At 37.1% G+C, this 17,526-nt stretch overlaps 1 protein-coding gene across 5 annotated transcripts in view; it reads left to right on the forward strand.

The window, feature by feature from the left end:
• The window catches only part of frya (furry homolog a), a 72,539-nt gene that overhangs the window by 28,318 nt on the left and 26,695 nt on the right, over positions 1 to 17,526 (forward strand). For all 5 annotated transcript variants that reach the window (XM_084126976.1, XM_084126973.1, XM_084126974.1 and 2 more), the window contains exons 13-34: positions 1,529 to 1,637; positions 1,918 to 2,004; positions 2,095 to 2,266; positions 2,542 to 2,674; positions 2,829 to 2,936; positions 4,244 to 4,499; positions 4,741 to 4,923; positions 5,011 to 5,097; positions 5,439 to 5,698; positions 6,541 to 6,730; positions 6,839 to 6,963; positions 7,717 to 7,774; positions 8,006 to 8,097; positions 8,209 to 8,381; positions 8,934 to 9,094; positions 10,524 to 10,634; positions 13,842 to 13,996; positions 14,519 to 14,618; positions 14,745 to 14,916; positions 16,415 to 16,671; positions 16,758 to 16,904; positions 17,042 to 17,210. In XM_084126976.1, coding sequence (XP_083983102.1) covers positions 1,529 to 1,637; positions 1,918 to 2,004; positions 2,095 to 2,266; positions 2,542 to 2,674; positions 2,829 to 2,936; positions 4,244 to 4,499; positions 4,741 to 4,923; positions 5,011 to 5,097; positions 5,439 to 5,698; positions 6,541 to 6,730; positions 6,839 to 6,963; positions 7,717 to 7,774; positions 8,006 to 8,097; positions 8,209 to 8,381; positions 8,934 to 9,094; positions 10,524 to 10,634; positions 13,842 to 13,996; positions 14,519 to 14,618; positions 14,745 to 14,916; positions 16,415 to 16,671; positions 16,758 to 16,904; positions 17,042 to 17,210 — 3,305 coding nt within the window. The remainder of the gene's footprint in view (positions 1 to 1,528; positions 1,638 to 1,917; positions 2,005 to 2,094; positions 2,267 to 2,541; positions 2,675 to 2,828; positions 2,937 to 4,243; positions 4,500 to 4,740; positions 4,924 to 5,010; positions 5,098 to 5,438; positions 5,699 to 6,540; positions 6,731 to 6,838; positions 6,964 to 7,716; positions 7,775 to 8,005; positions 8,098 to 8,208; positions 8,382 to 8,933; positions 9,095 to 10,523; positions 10,635 to 13,841; positions 13,997 to 14,518; positions 14,619 to 14,744; positions 14,917 to 16,414; positions 16,672 to 16,757; positions 16,905 to 17,041; positions 17,211 to 17,526) is intronic.

Consider the following 17,526-nt stretch of genomic DNA (forward strand, 5'->3'; position numbering starts at 1 on the left):
AAGTAATAATAATAAAAACAAGTCTGTACCCTGCCCCTCCCATGGCCGCCAGTCCACCGAGCCGGGGGTGTGACCACATCTCTCAGCCCTCTAAGTGGCAGCGAGTAAACAAGCAATCCATTACAGTCGTCGTGCCTCAAGCGGAGGGGTAGAAGACTTGGTAATTACTGACAGTGCTGCCAAAAATGGGTGGAGAAAGGAGAGGACTAGAAGGGAGTCTGGTGGTCATGGGTGATGGGTGTTGGAACGCCAAAATCGTCCTCTGGGAATTGAAAGCTTGGCAAACTAAACCTTATACACACCCTTGTTTGATCTTCAGGGCCAAAAAGGAACAGTGGACAAGTTTAGATGTCTTATGTAGCTAATCCACAATAGATTAATAAGGATTAATATGATATATGGTTGACATTGTTTGGGAAAGGGTGTACATGCCCTTAGAGGATTTCAATACCAGAAAAGGAAGTTGTGGTGATAGTTTTTTGACTGTGGGCTATTCAGTTTATGCATAGTTTGAAATGAATAATGCATACTACTGTATATAAAAGTACGGTCCCACTTTATATTAGGTGTCTTTAAGTACTATGTAATAACATTTAAATGAATCAACTGATACAATGCAATGATTTGTGTACATACTTACATTGTACATAAAACTACCTACATGTGATTACAGCTGTAATTAATTTCTGTAATTACAGCTATTGTTGACCCTTCCCTTATCCATTAACCCACCCTTAAACCTAACCATACCACCAAAACTAATCAAATTTTATTTGAACTTAAATGTTTTATCTGTTGATTGTTCACCTAAATAAAATAGTATTTCAAATAAATACTGTATATCATTTGATTCCTACAGTGGCACATTAATGCACAGCACAACAACATTTAAACAGCAAACTTTAAGTTAACAACACAGCGGAAACGCCACAACACAACAGAAACATGCCACAACACTTTAACTCTGGGGGCCGAGAAATGAACGAGAGCATTTTCGTCATGTTGTAGCTCATTTCCATTGTGTTGTGGCTTGATTCCACTGTGTTGTTAACTTACTGTTTATTTGCTTTTTTAATTTTTCTTGTGTTGTGCACTACTGAGACTTCTTTCAAAAACATTAGAACATCTTACCGATCCCAAACTTTTTAACAGTAGTGTATATTTAAGGAGGAACAAAGTTTGGCATGATATTAGATATCTAAAGCATGGGAGGGAGAAGTTAGTTCTGGAACCACAAGGATCATAAAAGGCTCATATGATGCAGAAAAACCGGTCAGCTCATAGTTCTTGCGAGAGGGATGTATTGCATTATAGCAGGTCATAAATATCAGAAACCATGGATTTGAATACTACATATCATGAAGCTGTGACTTCGAATTCCACAATCGAAAAATCGAATTCCACAAGTAGGCCAGGTTCAAGACTGCCACTGTAATGGAATGCTACTTATAACAAGCTATCTGTGTAACTATGCTTTGACATTGTCCAAAACTTGTTATTGCTAAAGACTGCAATCTTGTCCCCACAGCCGCCTCAACTCTATTGTGACAACCCTGTTCCCTAAAGGATCCCGCAGCGTGGTTCCTAAAGATATGCCTTTCAATATATTTGTTAAAATTATCCAGTTTATTGCACAGGTATGTCTGCGATTAAATAACAGTCAGATCTAAAACTAAGACCTCAATGTTAATCTCTTGTTAGCAGTTAAACCATTATACAAGACTTAATTCTCATTTGTTGTGCAAACTGTGCATGCATCTAAGGATAAAGGATTTAATGTTGTTACCAAAATAAATAGACTGTGACAGCTAGATTCCCATCATTATTTGCAACTCTCTCTTAAAATATGTACAATTTTTTGCATACCACATCATTGCAAATGCAAATTGCATTTCCTTTTTCTGATTTATCTTACAGGAAAGACTTGACTTTGCAATGAAAGAAGTCATTTTTGACCTATTGTGTGTTGGGAAACCTGCAAAAGCCTTTAGTCTTAATCCAGAGGTAAAGTATTGTTAAATTACAATAGATGTAGCAGCTTTATCTCAGTGTTATGGCACTCATATCTTGATTTTGAGTATGTCTGTTCTGTAGAGAATGAATATAGGTCTCAGAGCATTCCTGGTCATTGCCGACAAGCTGCAGCAGAAAGATGGCGAGCCTCCCATGCCGAACACGGGGGCCACGCTCCCTTCTGGAAACACACTGCGAGTCAAAAAGACGTTCCTGAGCAAACCTCTGACTGAAGATGAGGCTAAAGTCATAGGTGAGTTGATCTGTTCTACTTTTAGAAGAATCATTTCAATAAAATCAAGACTTTTGTCTGTGGAACTGAAAACTCAGTGCATGAATGTTATTGCGCTGGATAACAAACAGAAGAATAAGTTGAAAAACATGAATGACATGCAAACCTTTACCAAAAAAGAGTAAGTCTTCTCAATGATATTGATTGACATTTTCTCATTAAACTCTGTTACTGTTAAAGAACATGACTGTCTATCACAGTTTTTTCCAACTGTTTTTGTCTTTCCAAACACTTAGGAATGTCCCTATATTACCCCCAAGTGCGGAAAGCTTTAGACAATATCCTCAGACATTTGGATAAGGAGGTTGGTCGCTGTATGATGCTGAGTAACGCACAGATGCTGAATAAGGAGCCCGAGGAAATGATTACGTATGTCACACATGACACTTGTCTATGTCCAGTAATGTTTCATCTGGTGTATCTGATACTCTGTACACACCTGTCCAACCCATCAGTCTAATCTTGAGCTTATCAGTGCACTCATTTCTGTTTGAGCTTATGTGACCTCTCTCTATACTGACAGGGGTGAGAGGAAACCCAAGATTGACCTCTTTAGGACATGCATGGCCGCCATTCCACGCATCCTTCCTGATGGCATGTCCAAGTCAGAGCTCATAGACCTTTTGGCTCGGTGAGTGTATTTGTTCGATGTGTGCATGGGCATGTGAGCAGGAAACATTTGCTTCGACGAATTGCCCGATGGTCAGGTTTCCTAGAGATTCAGTAATGTGATCCCTCCCTGCCCCCAGCTTGAATAGGATGTCCCAGTGCAATCTGAGTCTGGTCTTATCAGACTTAATTCTTCATGTTTAAGCCATTAGGTCAGCCAGCTAGTTCAGGCTTTCTGTGAACTTCCACCACTGGAGCTGCAGTGGCTTCTTCGCTGTAGTGAAAGATCTTGAAAAGTACATTGATTATTTATGAGTCTTAGTGCATGGTACTATTTAGATATGTAGGAGAACATTTTAAAGGGGTCATCAGATGCCAAATTCACTTTTATATGGTGTTTGCAGTGTGTGGACACAACCACCATATAATGAAAAAAAATCTATTCACTCCTTTTTTTTATCCTCAGAAAGTCTAAACACTCTCAATAATTAAGCCGTTTGGATTTTCTGAGCAATATGATGTCATATTGCTCATGCTCCGCCCGCGACCACTGACAAACTGTCCCGTATTAGCATATTTCCACCCTCAGCCATTTGTAAACTGTCTGCCAAGGCAGCACTTAATGTGTCGTGTCCACACCCCCCATGGAAGAGAGGGGTGAGGTGAGCAGTTGCTCATTTTCATTTAAAGAGACGTGCACCGAAACGGGTCGCTGTGAACAGAGCTGTTTTTGAGGAGGTAAAAAGGATGTCGTTTTACACAACGATTGAGGAATTTTAACCAAACTATGTTACAAACTTTACATGAAGACCCTAAAGAATCATACCAACTTGTGTAAAATGGGCATCCGATGACACCTTTAAAGGTGAAAAGGTGAAACACTTTCAGGAAAAAATTAATGTTTAAATATATACTGATAAAAATATATATAGTAAATACATTTTTTATATAAAATGTAATGGATAATTTATATATTTTATTTTATACTTATTATTTTATCATTTAAAATCTAATGTATTATTCATACACATTTCAATATATATATATAATGTAACCGCATACTAGCATACTGCTCGTACTATTTCTGCCATAGAAATATATGGTAAAAGTAATACGAGTAGTATATTAGTATGCAGTTTCAGAATTCAGCAAGTGTTTTTGAATGAATTGGTTGACTGAATGAACTCACTTATTAGACGATCACTTGTCAACACCTACTGAAGTATATATATACTGTATATGTATATACACATACATGCATACAAAAAGTATTATTATATATTTTTATGTGAGGCAAATATGGACCATGTTTTGTCTTTTTACTGGCAGGTTAACCATCCATATGGATGATGAACTGCGTTTGATAGCCCAGAATTCCCTGCAGAGCCTGCTCTTGGACTTCTCAGACTGGCGAGAGGAAGTTCTCTTGGGCTACTGCAGCTTCCTGCTCCGAGAGGTTCAGGACACACACCAAACCCTGCTGGACTCCTCACTTAAATTACTGCTGCAGTTGCTCACACAGTGGAAACTGGCCCTTCTCAGCACCAGCAAGAGCCTGGACACATCGAAGATCTGCTCCACTGAAGTAAGTGGCAAGAAAAAAAAACTTTTTTTTTTTTTTTGCCTTTAGTGAAGAAAAAAACACAAAAAGAACTCTTTGATATCTCAGGTGTTTCTTCTAGACAGCAATACAAAAAATAGAGCTATTTTAGGCTTACTATTAATGTAAAATAATATAAAATATACACAATATTTTAAATAATATAATATAATATAATATAATATAATATAATATAATATAATAAAGCTGTGTATGTGCTCTTTAGTTGTTACAGAATAGCTCTGGCTCCAGGCTGCCTGCTGAACGGACCCCTCACTCTACAGTCCTGCATGCTGTTGAGGGTCTTGCTTTAGTGCTGCTGTGCTCCTGCCAGACAGGCACGCGCAAACTAGCCGTGTCCATCCTGCGAGAGGTCCGCCAAATTTTCCTCACCATCGGGCAGACTGAGGTAAGAGCCGTTTGGAGCCCGACTTGATCAGATATAGGCCTTTGATTATACATCCGCTCATTTTATGGTTGAATATGGTCTACACAGGAAGATGAAAGGCCCATGATAGATGTACTGGACCAGCTGAGCCCAGTGGTGCTCGAGAGCTTTGCCCACGTGGCGGTGGCTGACTCGGTGAGTGCCTCTGTGTTCGGTCATTTGCGGTTTCGCTCACAGGCGAGTCTCAGAGGACATCTACAAAGTGTCTTCTGTTCTGAGTTTATAAGAAAGTCTGTTTTACTTCTCTGAGCTTGGAGTTTAATTTATTAGGTGGTGGGACTTAGACAAACAATGATTTGTGTAAATTCAGAATCACATAGATACCAGATGCCAGTATTAAACTGGCACGTTTAAGAGCTAAATTTAGTGTAAATCCATTTTTTGTTTTGTCTGTAACATCAATACCCTCCAAAAATCCCCCAAATCTTGAGCTCCCTTGTTGCCACTATGATCTCTCCCCTTCCACTTCCCCACAGGCGTCTCTCGCCGCCGGGCAGCAGGCAGACTTGCAGTGGCTGGTGGAGTGGAACGGATCTCTGCTCGGCAGCCACTATGACGTGCGGAGCCCGTCTCGTGTGTGGATCTTGGCACAGTCCCTGAAGGAACCCTGGGCTCTGTGCCTCTTCAGCCTTCTGAGACAGGAGTACCTACCCAAGCACTGTCCCACTGCGCTCAGTTACGCCTGGCCCTACGCCTTCACCCGCCTGCAGCTCCTCATGCCTTTACTTGAGCCCAGGTGAGGGATGGATGTCCATTTGACCTACATCTATTTATCATTGAGAGGTCACTCTGTTGATTGGTCTGCATTGTAGCTTTAACTATTGTGACAGTCTAATAGGTTATGTAAGCATTTAAATCTAGTTGACCAGGCTTAAACCTCAAAGTGCAGGAGGGTTTTAAGCATTAACACTATCTCTATCTTTAAGTTTAAGCTCTTAATGGCCTCCCATAGCCGCACTTGTTTAAATGGTTCTGCCCCTGATAGCAGACTCTGTACAGTACTATTTTAGTTACTCTTCTACTCTACTACTCTTTTTTTTTTTTTTATGCAGTACATTCATTATACATGTTAACTCAACACAATTTTCATTTATCAAATAATCCTTAAAAATGTATCAGGGTTTCCACAAAAATATTAAGCAGCACAACTGTTGCTTTAACATTGATAATAATAATAATAATAAATGTTTCTTGAGCTGCAAATCAGCATATCAGAATAATTTCTGTAGGATCATGTGACACTGAAGACTGGAGTAATGATGTTGAAAATTCAGCTTTGCCATAACATTTTAAAATATTATATTAAAATAGAAAACAGTTACTGTACTTAAAATTGTTATAATATTTCACAATATTACTGTTTTACTGTCTTTTTTGATCGAATAAATGCAGCCTTGGTGAGACTTCTTTCAAAAACATTAAAAAAAATCGTACCGACCCCAAATTTTGAACAGTAGTATAATTCTATCTGAAGTTTTAACGTGAGTTAATTTGTTCAACAAATAACTAGTTTTAATTTGCTTTTTTTTTTTACTTTACATCAGTCAGTTCATTCATTTAAATGCCTTCATCTTTTAGCAACCCAGTTAACGCCAAGAAGACAAGCTCGGCTGGTTCAGCTGACACCTTTGCGCCTCTGTGGAGAAACTATCTGATTCTGTGTTTCGGTGTGGCCAAACCCAGCATCATGAGCTCGGGTCATCTTCGGGCTTCCACCCCTGAGATCATCACTCCCAGTACAGACAACAACAACAGCTATGACAACAAGGTGGGTGGGGCCTCTGTAGCATCACGCACCAGTCATGTCTACAGTCATACGCCCCAGTCAGTCATTTAATAACTGGATGGAATCACTGATTTACGCTTTGTTCATTAGATCCTGGGCACCCCGTCTGTGGCCTGGCTGCTGAAGCAGTTGGTCCCTCTGATGCGTTCAGAAAGCATTGAGATCACAGAATCTTTGGTGCTTGGATTTGGCCGCACAAATTCACTGGTTTTCAGGTACTATGTTGCACATATATAAATATTTAAGATCTCTGATGACATGAACAGTTTTCTCACATTTGGTGAAATCCGATACCATTGTAGGTATTTAGATGACTCTAGTTCCTACAAGACGCCACTTTCTCATAGTGCCATGACATTATGCAACCAGATTGAAGTCCACTCTTTGTCATTTTTGATTATGTTTATATAATCTGTTTTAATGTGTCATGTAAGTTCAGTGTAAGACTTTTAAAGATAAGATGTGAAGAGCAGCATAAATCTGATGTTCACATTCTAGTCATAACTCAGTTGTGTGATTGTCATGTTTTTGAATTCTTTGACTTTGATAAGGCGATGCACAAACACTGTACGCATATAATTTTAACATGAATGGCCAGGCAAGTAAAAAAAAAAAAAAGTCAGTCAAAGAACAATGTTCAGTTTTTGGTGTAATTAGAATTGTGCTGGAACATTTTTTCTTTTATTTTTTCATAAGCAAATGTTTAAAAAAAGCTTTATTTTTTTTTTCATTTTCACTTGATTTTCACAACACAATTTTGAGATCATCCATAAATCTGAACAAACTATAAATTCTTCCAAAGCAGTGATCAGATGTCATATTACATTATTTATGTCTGCTTATTTCAATTCTTGGAATCTTAAAAGTATTTTCGGGAAATGGAGCAATTACTGCTCTATAAACCCTAGAAGCACATTATTGATTCTTCTTTAGCCTTATTGATTTTATATTTGTTATGTCTCGTACAGAGAGCTGATTGAGGAACTGCATCCTTTGATGAAGGAAGCTTTGGAAAGAAGACCTGAGGTCAGTTATATAATTTGTTATATTGTTTAGTCAGATCAGCTACTTGCTGTATCGTAAATGGCCCGCTCAAGCCATGCATACATGACTTATCTTGCAAAACAAGATTCATATGATCATGGAAAACCTTAAAATGTCAGTGACTCTTAAAATTTGGATTCCCAGACTTGTAAACTACAAAAATTCTTGAAAGTTTTTATAGTAAAGTAATTGTTCTAGTAATGTGTCTGCTAGAATAAAAAACGTCGAGAGAGAAGAGATCTGCTGAGACTCCAGCTCCTCAGGATCTTTGAGCTGCTGGCGGATGCCGGTGTCATCAGTGACAGGTGAGAAGGATCTTATTATTATGGATTCTGTTCTTTGGACTCCTCCATTGCGTCTCATTATGAACTCACAGGCTATAAAACATGAAATGATCCCGCCTCTCTGTCTCTCAGCACTAATGGAGCGCTGGAACGCGATACGCTGGCCCTGGGCGCTCTCTTTCTTGAGTATGTGGACCTGACCCGGATGCTTCTGGAAGCTGAGAATGACAAAGACATGGAGATTCTTAAAGACATTCGAGCTCACTTCAGCGCCATGGTGGCCAACCTCATACAGTGTGTCCCAGGTGAAGAGGAAGCAAAAGATATCTCACAAACTCAACATACAATTAATGTCAACAGGAAATCAAAATTTAGCCCATTAACTTTCTTAATACAGATTCCTGTTTGTGCTCAATTTATCAGTGCACGTTTTAATTCATAAATAGTCATAATATTGTTCTTCCTACTTAAAATATTTATTCACCACATTAAGTAATGATGTCAGACTGGCGGACTTGAAGCTGTATCTCGCTTTGGGAAGTGCTCCACATTTTCTTTGTTTAGGAAATGGAATTCATTGCTAGGTGACGGTGTATTCTAGACTTGATTTAGACTCCCTAGTGGAGGCACTGCCCAAAAAAGCAGTAGATTAGATGGAGAGCCACTTCATGGGCAAATGAAAAGAGTTGTACAATGGCCAGCCATTTCCCTATTCTGCTTGAAAAGGCTAAACTAAAACCATATCTTTTTTTTAATTGTTTCAAATTTCTTAATCATAGAGTTTTTTTTCCCAAATGTTCCCTTCTTTTGAGATCTAATCCCTCTTTCTCCCTCTTTTTCTTTTATTTGTATCATAGTGCATCATCGGCGTTTCCTCTTCCCTCAGCAAAGCCTTCGACACCATCTCTTCATCCTTTTCAGCCAATGGGCTGGGCCTTTCAGCATAATGTTCACGCCCCTGGATCGCTATAGTGACCGGAACCATCAGATTACTCGATACCAGTATTGTGCTCTTAAGGTAGTACAGACTACGCTGATATAATGTATAATTATTTTGATAACCTTTTTTATGTTGTCTCAATGTCTGTTGCACAGTTTTTTTTTTGTTTTTTTTTGGATGGGTTAAAAAAAGTACACTATTCATAAATAATATTTAATATTAATATTTATATTATTCAAAAGATATTACTGGTCAAAAGTTTAGGGTCATTTTTGGAAATTCTCGTATGCTCATCAAAGCTGCATTTATTTGATCAAAAATACAGTAATATTGTGAAATATTATAAAATGAAATTCAAAATAGTTGTTTTAATATATTTTGAAATGTAATTTCAGAAATCATTCTAATATGCTAATTTGGTTCTCAAGTAATATTTCTATTTATTATCAAAGCTGAAAACGGCTGTGCTGCTTAATATTTTGTGGAAACCACAATATTTTTTTTTCAGGATTCTTTGATTTAATAGTAAAGAACAGCGTTTATTTTACAATAGATTTTTTTTGTAACATTAGAATAGTCTTTACTGTCACTTTTGATCAATTTGATGCATACTTGCTGATATATATATATATATATATATATATATATATATATATATATATATATATATATATATATATATATATACAGTATATATGATTAAAAATGTAATTAAAAAAGATCAGTTTTATTTAAAAGGAACATTATCATAAATAATAATAATACTAAATACATATTTTTACATTAATATTTGTTTGGAAAAATCTGCATGTAAAAGCAATGGAGCGGGATGATGTTTAACCATGGCTCTAATTTAAAACATTGCTTGTGTTGTTAATTCAGACCACAGACATATACACCACTAATTTTATCTCTAGAGGTCCTCTTATAGCCTAGTATGTGATGTAGTCATTTACAGTGCAAGACCTCAATGTAGACACATGCCAAAGAGACAAAAGTGGGTCCATTAAGTGACGAACAAGTCCATTTGTGATGACGGTGCATGTGTGCTCTGTTTTGTCTGTGGAAACCTTGTTCACATAATGTCGGCTCTGTGCAGATTGACAACGTGTAAACATATAGTTCACGTCAGTTTTTTCAGGTAACAGGTTAGGATATCTGGAAAAATTACACCCACCTCTAAAGCTACATTGTATGTGTGTGTATGTGTAGCTTTTGCCGTAAACCCCTTCCCCATAATGGAAAGGCAGGTGTTGTAAGACGATCATATATAATGTTGTAGCAGTTGTAAAAGGTTTGTAATTTCAAGACCCTGGCGTCATTAAAACATACAAACATCCAGAACATGATATGAGCCCTGTGAGCCTCTTCCCTGTTTCTTTGAAGTTTTTTTTTTTTTTTGTCCTGTTAGACACGATAGGACGTGATTTCCTCAAAACAGGAAATTCCAAGTTTTTCATGAAAGCTTTGCATGAAAGAATGTTGTTGTTTTTTCTTCCTTTCATAGGCCATGTCGACTGTGCTTTGTTGTGGCCCTGTGTTCGACAACGTAGGGCTCTCTCCTGATGGCTACCTCTATAAGTGGCTGGATAACATCCTTGCCTGTCAGGATCTGCGGGTATGCAGCCAAACACTCTTGACCCACATACGTTCTCACTCGCTGCTTTGGTGTTGATAGCGCTATACCAACACAACCATCTTTAAAATGATTTTTGCCTTTTGACCCAGTGCAAATTTCCTGAGGGACTTTTCATAAGATAAGCCACTGATGTGTCTCTCTTTCCCAGCTTGTGAATGAGCATTGTTTTGTTTTCATTGTTCTGCAAATGTTGGTTCTTGAAGTGAAAGTCTGGCTTTGAGCTCTGACATATTTGTGTTAGAACAAGACTGTACACTACCGTTCAAAAGTTTGGGGTCAAAAAGATTTTTTAAATGTTTTTGAAAGAAGTGTCATGCCTACCAAGATTACATTTATTCAATCAAAAATACAGGAAAAACTGTAATATTATTACAATTTAAAATAACTGTTCTCTATTTTAATATATTTTAAAGTATATTTTATTCCTGTTATGGCAAAACTTGAATTTTCAGTAGTCATTATTACTCCAATCTTCAGTGTCACATGATCCTTCAGAAATCATTCTGATATGCTTATTTAATGCTTAAGAAACATTTCTGATCAATTATTATCAATGTTAAAAACAGCTTTGCTGCTTAATATTTTTGTGGAAACCATTATATATTTTATTCAGGATTCTTTGATAAATAGAAAGTGCAAAGGAACAGCATTTATTTGAAATAAAAATCTTTTGTAACATACATAAATGTATTGACTGTCACTTTACTGACCCCAAACTTTGAATAGTAGTGTGTATCATTGGAAACAGTGAACTTGGTGATTAAATGTGATTATTATTCATGCAATTTCATGCATAATATTAATTATGCAATTCATGGTATATATATATACAGTCAGGTCCATAAATATTGGGACATCGACACAATTCTAATCTTTTTGGCTCTATACACCACCACAATGGATTTGAAATTAAACAAACAAGATGTGCTTTAACTGCAGACTTTCAGCTTTAATTTGAAGGTATTTACATCCAAATCAGGTGAACGGTGTAGGAATTACAACAGTTTGTATATGTGCCTCCCACTTTTTAAGGGACCAAAAGTAATGGGACAGATTAACAATCATTAATCAAACTTTCACTTTGGTTGCAAATTCTTTTGCAGTCAATTACAGCCTGAAGTCTGGAACGCATAGACATCACCAGATGCTGGGTTTCATCCCTGGTGATGCTCTGCCAGGCCTCTACTGCAACTGTCTTCAGTTTCTGCTTGTTCTTGGGGCATTTTTCCTTCAGTTTTGTCTTCAGCAAGTGAAATGCATGCTCAATCGGATTCAGATCAGGTGATTGACTTGGCCATTGCATAACATTCCACTTCTTTCCCTTAAAAAACTCTTTGGTTGCTTTCGCAGTATGCTTCGGGTCATTGTCCATCTGCAATGTGAAGCGCCGTCCAATGAGTTCTGAAGCATTTGGCTGAATATGAGCAGATAATATTGCCCGAAACACTTCAGAATTCATCCTGCTGCTTTTGTCAGCAGTCACATCATCAATAAATACAAGAGAACCAGTTCCATTGGCAGCCATACATGCCCACGCCATGACACTACCACCACCATGCTTCACTGATGAGGTGGTATGCTTTGGATCATGAGCAGTTCCTTTCCTTCTCCATACTCTTCTCTTCCCATCACTCTGGTACAAGTTGATCTTTGTCTCATCTGTCCATAGGATGTTGTTCCAGAACTGTGAAGGCTTTTTAGATGTTGTTTGGCAAACTCTAATCTGGCCTTCCTGTTTTTGAGGCTCACCAATAGTTTTCATCTTGTGGTGAACCCTCTGTATTGACTCTGGTGAAGTCTTCTCTTGATTTTTGACTTTGACACACATACACCTACCTCCTGGATGTGTTCTTGATCTGGCCAAATGTTGTGAAGAAAAGCATGTTGTGACCAAATGCTTCAGAACTCATTGGACGGCGCTTCACATTGCAGATGGACAATGACCTGAAGCATACTGCAAAAGCAACCAAAGAGTTTTTTAAGGGAAAGAAATGGAATGTTATGCAATGGCCAAGTCAATCACCTGACCTGAATCCGATTGAGCATGCATTTCACTTGCTGAAGACAAAACTGAAGGGAAAATGCCCTAAGAACAAGCAGAAACTGAAGACAGTTGCAGTAGAGGCCTGGCAGAGCATCACCAGGGATGAAACCCAGCATCTGGTGATGTCTATGCGTTCCAGACTTCAGGCTGTAATTGACTACAAAGGATTTGCAACCAAGTATTAAAAAGTGAAAGTTTGATTTATGATTGTTAATCTGTCCCATTACTTTTGGTCCCTTAAAAAGTGGGAGGCACATATACAAACTGTTGTAATTTCTACACCGTTCACCTGATTTGGATGTAAATACCCTCAAATTAAAGCTGAAAGTCTGCAGTTAAAGCACATCTTGTTTGTTTCATTTCAAATCCATTGTGGTGGTGTATAGAGCCAAAAAGATTAGAATTGTGTCAATGTCCCAATATTTATGGACCTGACTGTATATATATATATATATATATATATATATATATATATATATATATATATATATATATATATATATATATATATATATATATATATATATATATATATATATATATATATATATATATATATATATATATATATATATATATATATATATATATTAGGCCTTTAGTAAATTATATGAAACTCATGACTGGATCTATCCTGAAAAAATTTAGCTGGTCTTCATTGGTATACAGTGGTATAACTGGTCTTCCAGCCTGGATAAGTGCCACATCCCCTCCAAAACCATCAAACCAGACCAGTTTGCCCCAACTGATTTGGCCAGCTAAGACCAGAAGCAGCTTAGACTGTTTTAAGATGTTTCAACATCAATTATACTGACACACCTTTAGGAAACATGCTGAAAAATCCATCTGAAACCTGATGGCAGCTAGTTTTACATGGTCAAAGCTGGTCATTAGCCAGTCCAAGTTGGTCTAAGATGGTTTACGTACTAGTCAAACAGTTTGACTACCAACTAGTGAAGCCAAGGTCAAGCTGGTTAGCACTGGTAAAACATCTTAGCTAAGCTCAGAACCTGTTGGCCACCATATAGTCAAGATGGCCAACCAATCAAAGTAACCTTGTTTCTCCACCAGCTAAGGTTGTTTTGAATCACCAATCACTTCAATAGATAACAAATGTGATCCTCTGATCGGATCCTCCTCAGGTGCATCAGCTGGGCTGTGAGGTGGTGGTCCTTCTGCTGGAACTTAACCCAGACCAGGCGAATTTGTTTAACTGGGCCGTGGACCGATGTTACACCGGCTCCTGCCAGCTGGCCTCTGGTTGCTTCAAAGCCATTGCCACTGTCTGTGGTAGCAGGTACACTATTATGCTAATATTGATTTTTTTTCAGTTTAATGCACATTAAACCGTTCAAAAGTTTGATGTCGTTAAGATTATTTATGAAAGGTTTTTGAAAAAGACTCGTGTTTAATTTGATCAAAAACACAGCAAAAATAATAATATTGTGAAATAATATTGCAATTTAAATTCAATGTTTTTTTCTAGCTTAATGTATTTTAAAATGTAATTTATTCCTGTGATGCAAAGCTGAATTTTCAGCATCATTACTCCAGAAATCCTAATATGATGATTTGCTGCTCAAGAATAAAGTTTGGTTCCTTCAAATGTTTTCTTTTTGCCAGATTTTCCACACCAGATAAAACCCCTATTCAGTAGAGCTTTGGTGGCATTTGCCTACATTCTTTCTCATGATGATTTGTTTACATATTTAGTGCCAAGACTAGACGTATCTTTGGAATGAAGCCCCTCATTAACACATTTAGCAAAACCAATTTAAGTTGTTTTTATGTAGGTGATCCTTTTTGTTTTCCTTCATAGAAACTACTCCAGTGATATCGTGACTCTGCTGAACCTTGTTCTCTTCAAAGCGTCCGACACCAACAGGGAGATCTACGAGATCGCTATGCAATTAATGCAGGTCAGAAAGAGAACATTCTCTGCCAAAGAAGTGTTGCAATAATAGAAAGTGTCCTGGATTAAATGGTGTGTGTGCTAATCTGTTTATATGCTTTCGTGTGTGTGTCTGTGTTTTCTGGTTAAATAGATTCTGGAGGCCAAGCTGTCTGTGTATTCTAAGAGGATTGTGGAACAGAAAAGTGGTGCTATCCTGTATGGGACACATGGGCCTCTTCCTCCCCTCTACAGTCTCTCTGTTACCCAGCTTTCTAAGCAACTTGCCAGGATGTACCCTGAACTTACCCTGCCCCTTTTCTCAGGTACTAAATGGAAGGATAAAGATGGCTGTTAATGACACTCTCTTATAGCTGAAAACCCTTAAAACCATAAACTTTCAACTGCAAAATGTGATCTTAAAGGAATAGTTCACTTTAGAATGAAAATTCTGTCATCATATACTCACCCTCATGTTGTTTCAAACCTGTATGAATTTCTTTCTTCTGCTGAAAAGAAAGGAAGATATTTAGAAGAATGTCAGTAACCAGGCAGTTTTTGGGTCCCATTGACTTCCATAGTAGGAAAAAAATATACTATGGAAGTCAATGGGACCCAGAGACTGTATGGTTACTGACATTCTTCTAAATATCTTCCTTTCTGTTCAGCAGAAGAAAGAAATTCATACAGGTTTGAAACAACATGAGGGTGAGTATATGATGACAGAATTTTCATTTTAAAGTGAACTATTCCTTTAAAGGAATTCTTTATGGTTTAAATACAGCTTAAGCTCAATCAACAGCATCTGTGGCACAGTGTTATTTTAATATTATTTATATACTACTGTAGTATTTAAAACGAATACTATACTATACTACTATAGTATTTTAAATGAAATTTTTTGCTTTAAATTTCAGTTTTAATTTTATTTCTAGAAAGTTTTAAACTTTTTTATTTCTAAAGTTTTATTAATTTTGTTTTGTGCTGTTGTCATTTTTTTATCTTTAATTCATTTTTATTTCAGTTTTACTTTTAGTTTTTATTTTAGTACTTTAACTTAAACTTATTCTATTTTAGTTACTTGCCAAGGCAACATTCTAGTTTTTAAGTTTCGTTAAGTAAAGTTTTTCATCTATTTGATTTCATATTTAGTTGAATTAATAAAAATGATTTTGTATAGTTTTAGTTAAAGATAACAAATCCTGTGGCATGCTGTCGATTATCATAGAAAATAATTTTGAATAATTTCCATTTAAAATATGCAGTTGTCACATTGTTTCTAAAATATAACCAGAACTCTTAAACATTATACTTGTTACTGAAGGAGAAATGTGTAAAGTTATAATCTTTGTGACCGTGTTAATCTGGCAAACCTGCAGAAAGATACCAGGAAATGAAATATTGTTAAATATTATTAAAAAAATATTATCTGTAAAATATTGTACATGAATACCTGGAGCAAACTTACCCACCTAGAAAAGTAATTCCACCTCAACCGTACGACTTATATATTATTTAATATTTCACACACATTTTAACAACTATCAAATATTTGTTAGTGAAGAATTCATCAAAGTACTTTAACAGAAATAGTCATATTTTTGTACATTTACCTCTCCAGTACAGTTGCACCATAGTCTTTCACTGCAAGTAAATTATAGTTTTTTTCCGTTTAAACACATTTTTCCTTTCTGGACCTTAAAGTGCATTTAACCTGGAATATTCCTTTAGCCAACAGCAAATTTACCCAAACATGTAGAAACACCATTAATATCTATGAATATGTATTTATGAAGCTTTATCTTTTTGTATCTCTCCCTCTAGAGGTGAGTCAGAGGTTTCCCAGCACTCATCCAAACGGGCGTCAGGTAATGCTGACCTACCTGCTCCCTTGGCTCAGTAACATTGAGCTGGTGGATGGAGGTCTGCTGCCCACAGTCTCGAGTTCGAACAGCCCTGGGGACAACAGGAAGGGATACGCTCACAACACCTCAGCACCTCACCTGCTCCGTGGCACGGGCTGGGGGTCAATGCAGGCCTCTTCTCTGGTCCTAAACAACCTCATGTTCATGACCGCAAAGGTATGTCAGTGAATCCCTGTTACTTTAGTCTTTGCTAAACTAAAAAAACAACAGCATGTTGAGTTGTGTGTCTCTGTGTGTGCTAGTATGGTGATGATGTCCCAGGTGCAGAAATGGAGAATGCTTGGAACGCTCTCGTCAGTAATGAACGCTGGTCTAATAACCTGCGGACCACCCTGCAGTTCCTCATCAGCTTATGTGGAGTCAGCAGCGACACCTCTCTCCTGCCCCACGTTAGTCCTACATTTATTTATTTCATTATATTTTGGTTTAATGTCAAGTTTTTATTGATAACACAAGTCATTTGATTAAAGAATGGAAGCTAGGTTGTCCAGTTTGAGTATGTGGACTGTCCTCTGTTTATACTCAGATTAAGAAGGTGGTGATCTATCTGTGTCGCAACAACACCATTCAAACCATGGAGGAGCTGCTTTATGAACTTCAGCAGACAGATCCTGTGAACCCTGTTGTGGTGCACTGTGACAATCCTCCGTTTTACCGCTTTTCAGCCACAAGCAAAATTACCACCACCACTTCCGGTATGCATGCTAGATGATTACAATCATCTACAATGTCACTTTTTAAAGCAAGTAATACTCTTATTCTGAAAAGAAAAGATGCATTAAATTGATCAAACGTGACAGTAAAGACATTTATAACGTCACAAAATGTCAAATAAATGCTGTTCTTTCAAAGAATTCATCAAAGAATCCTGAAAAAAGTGTATCACAGTTTTTCACAAAAATATTAAACAGCACAACTGTTTTCAACAATGATGTTAATAAGAAATCTTACTTGTGCACCAAATCAGAATATTAAAATGATTTCTGAAGCATCATGTGACATTGAAGACTG

This window comes from Abramis brama (genome assembly GCF_963993115.1).
Source record: "Abramis brama genome assembly, chromosome: 10".
Classification (NCBI taxonomy): Eukaryota; Metazoa; Chordata; class Actinopteri; order Cypriniformes; family Leuciscidae; genus Abramis; species Abramis brama.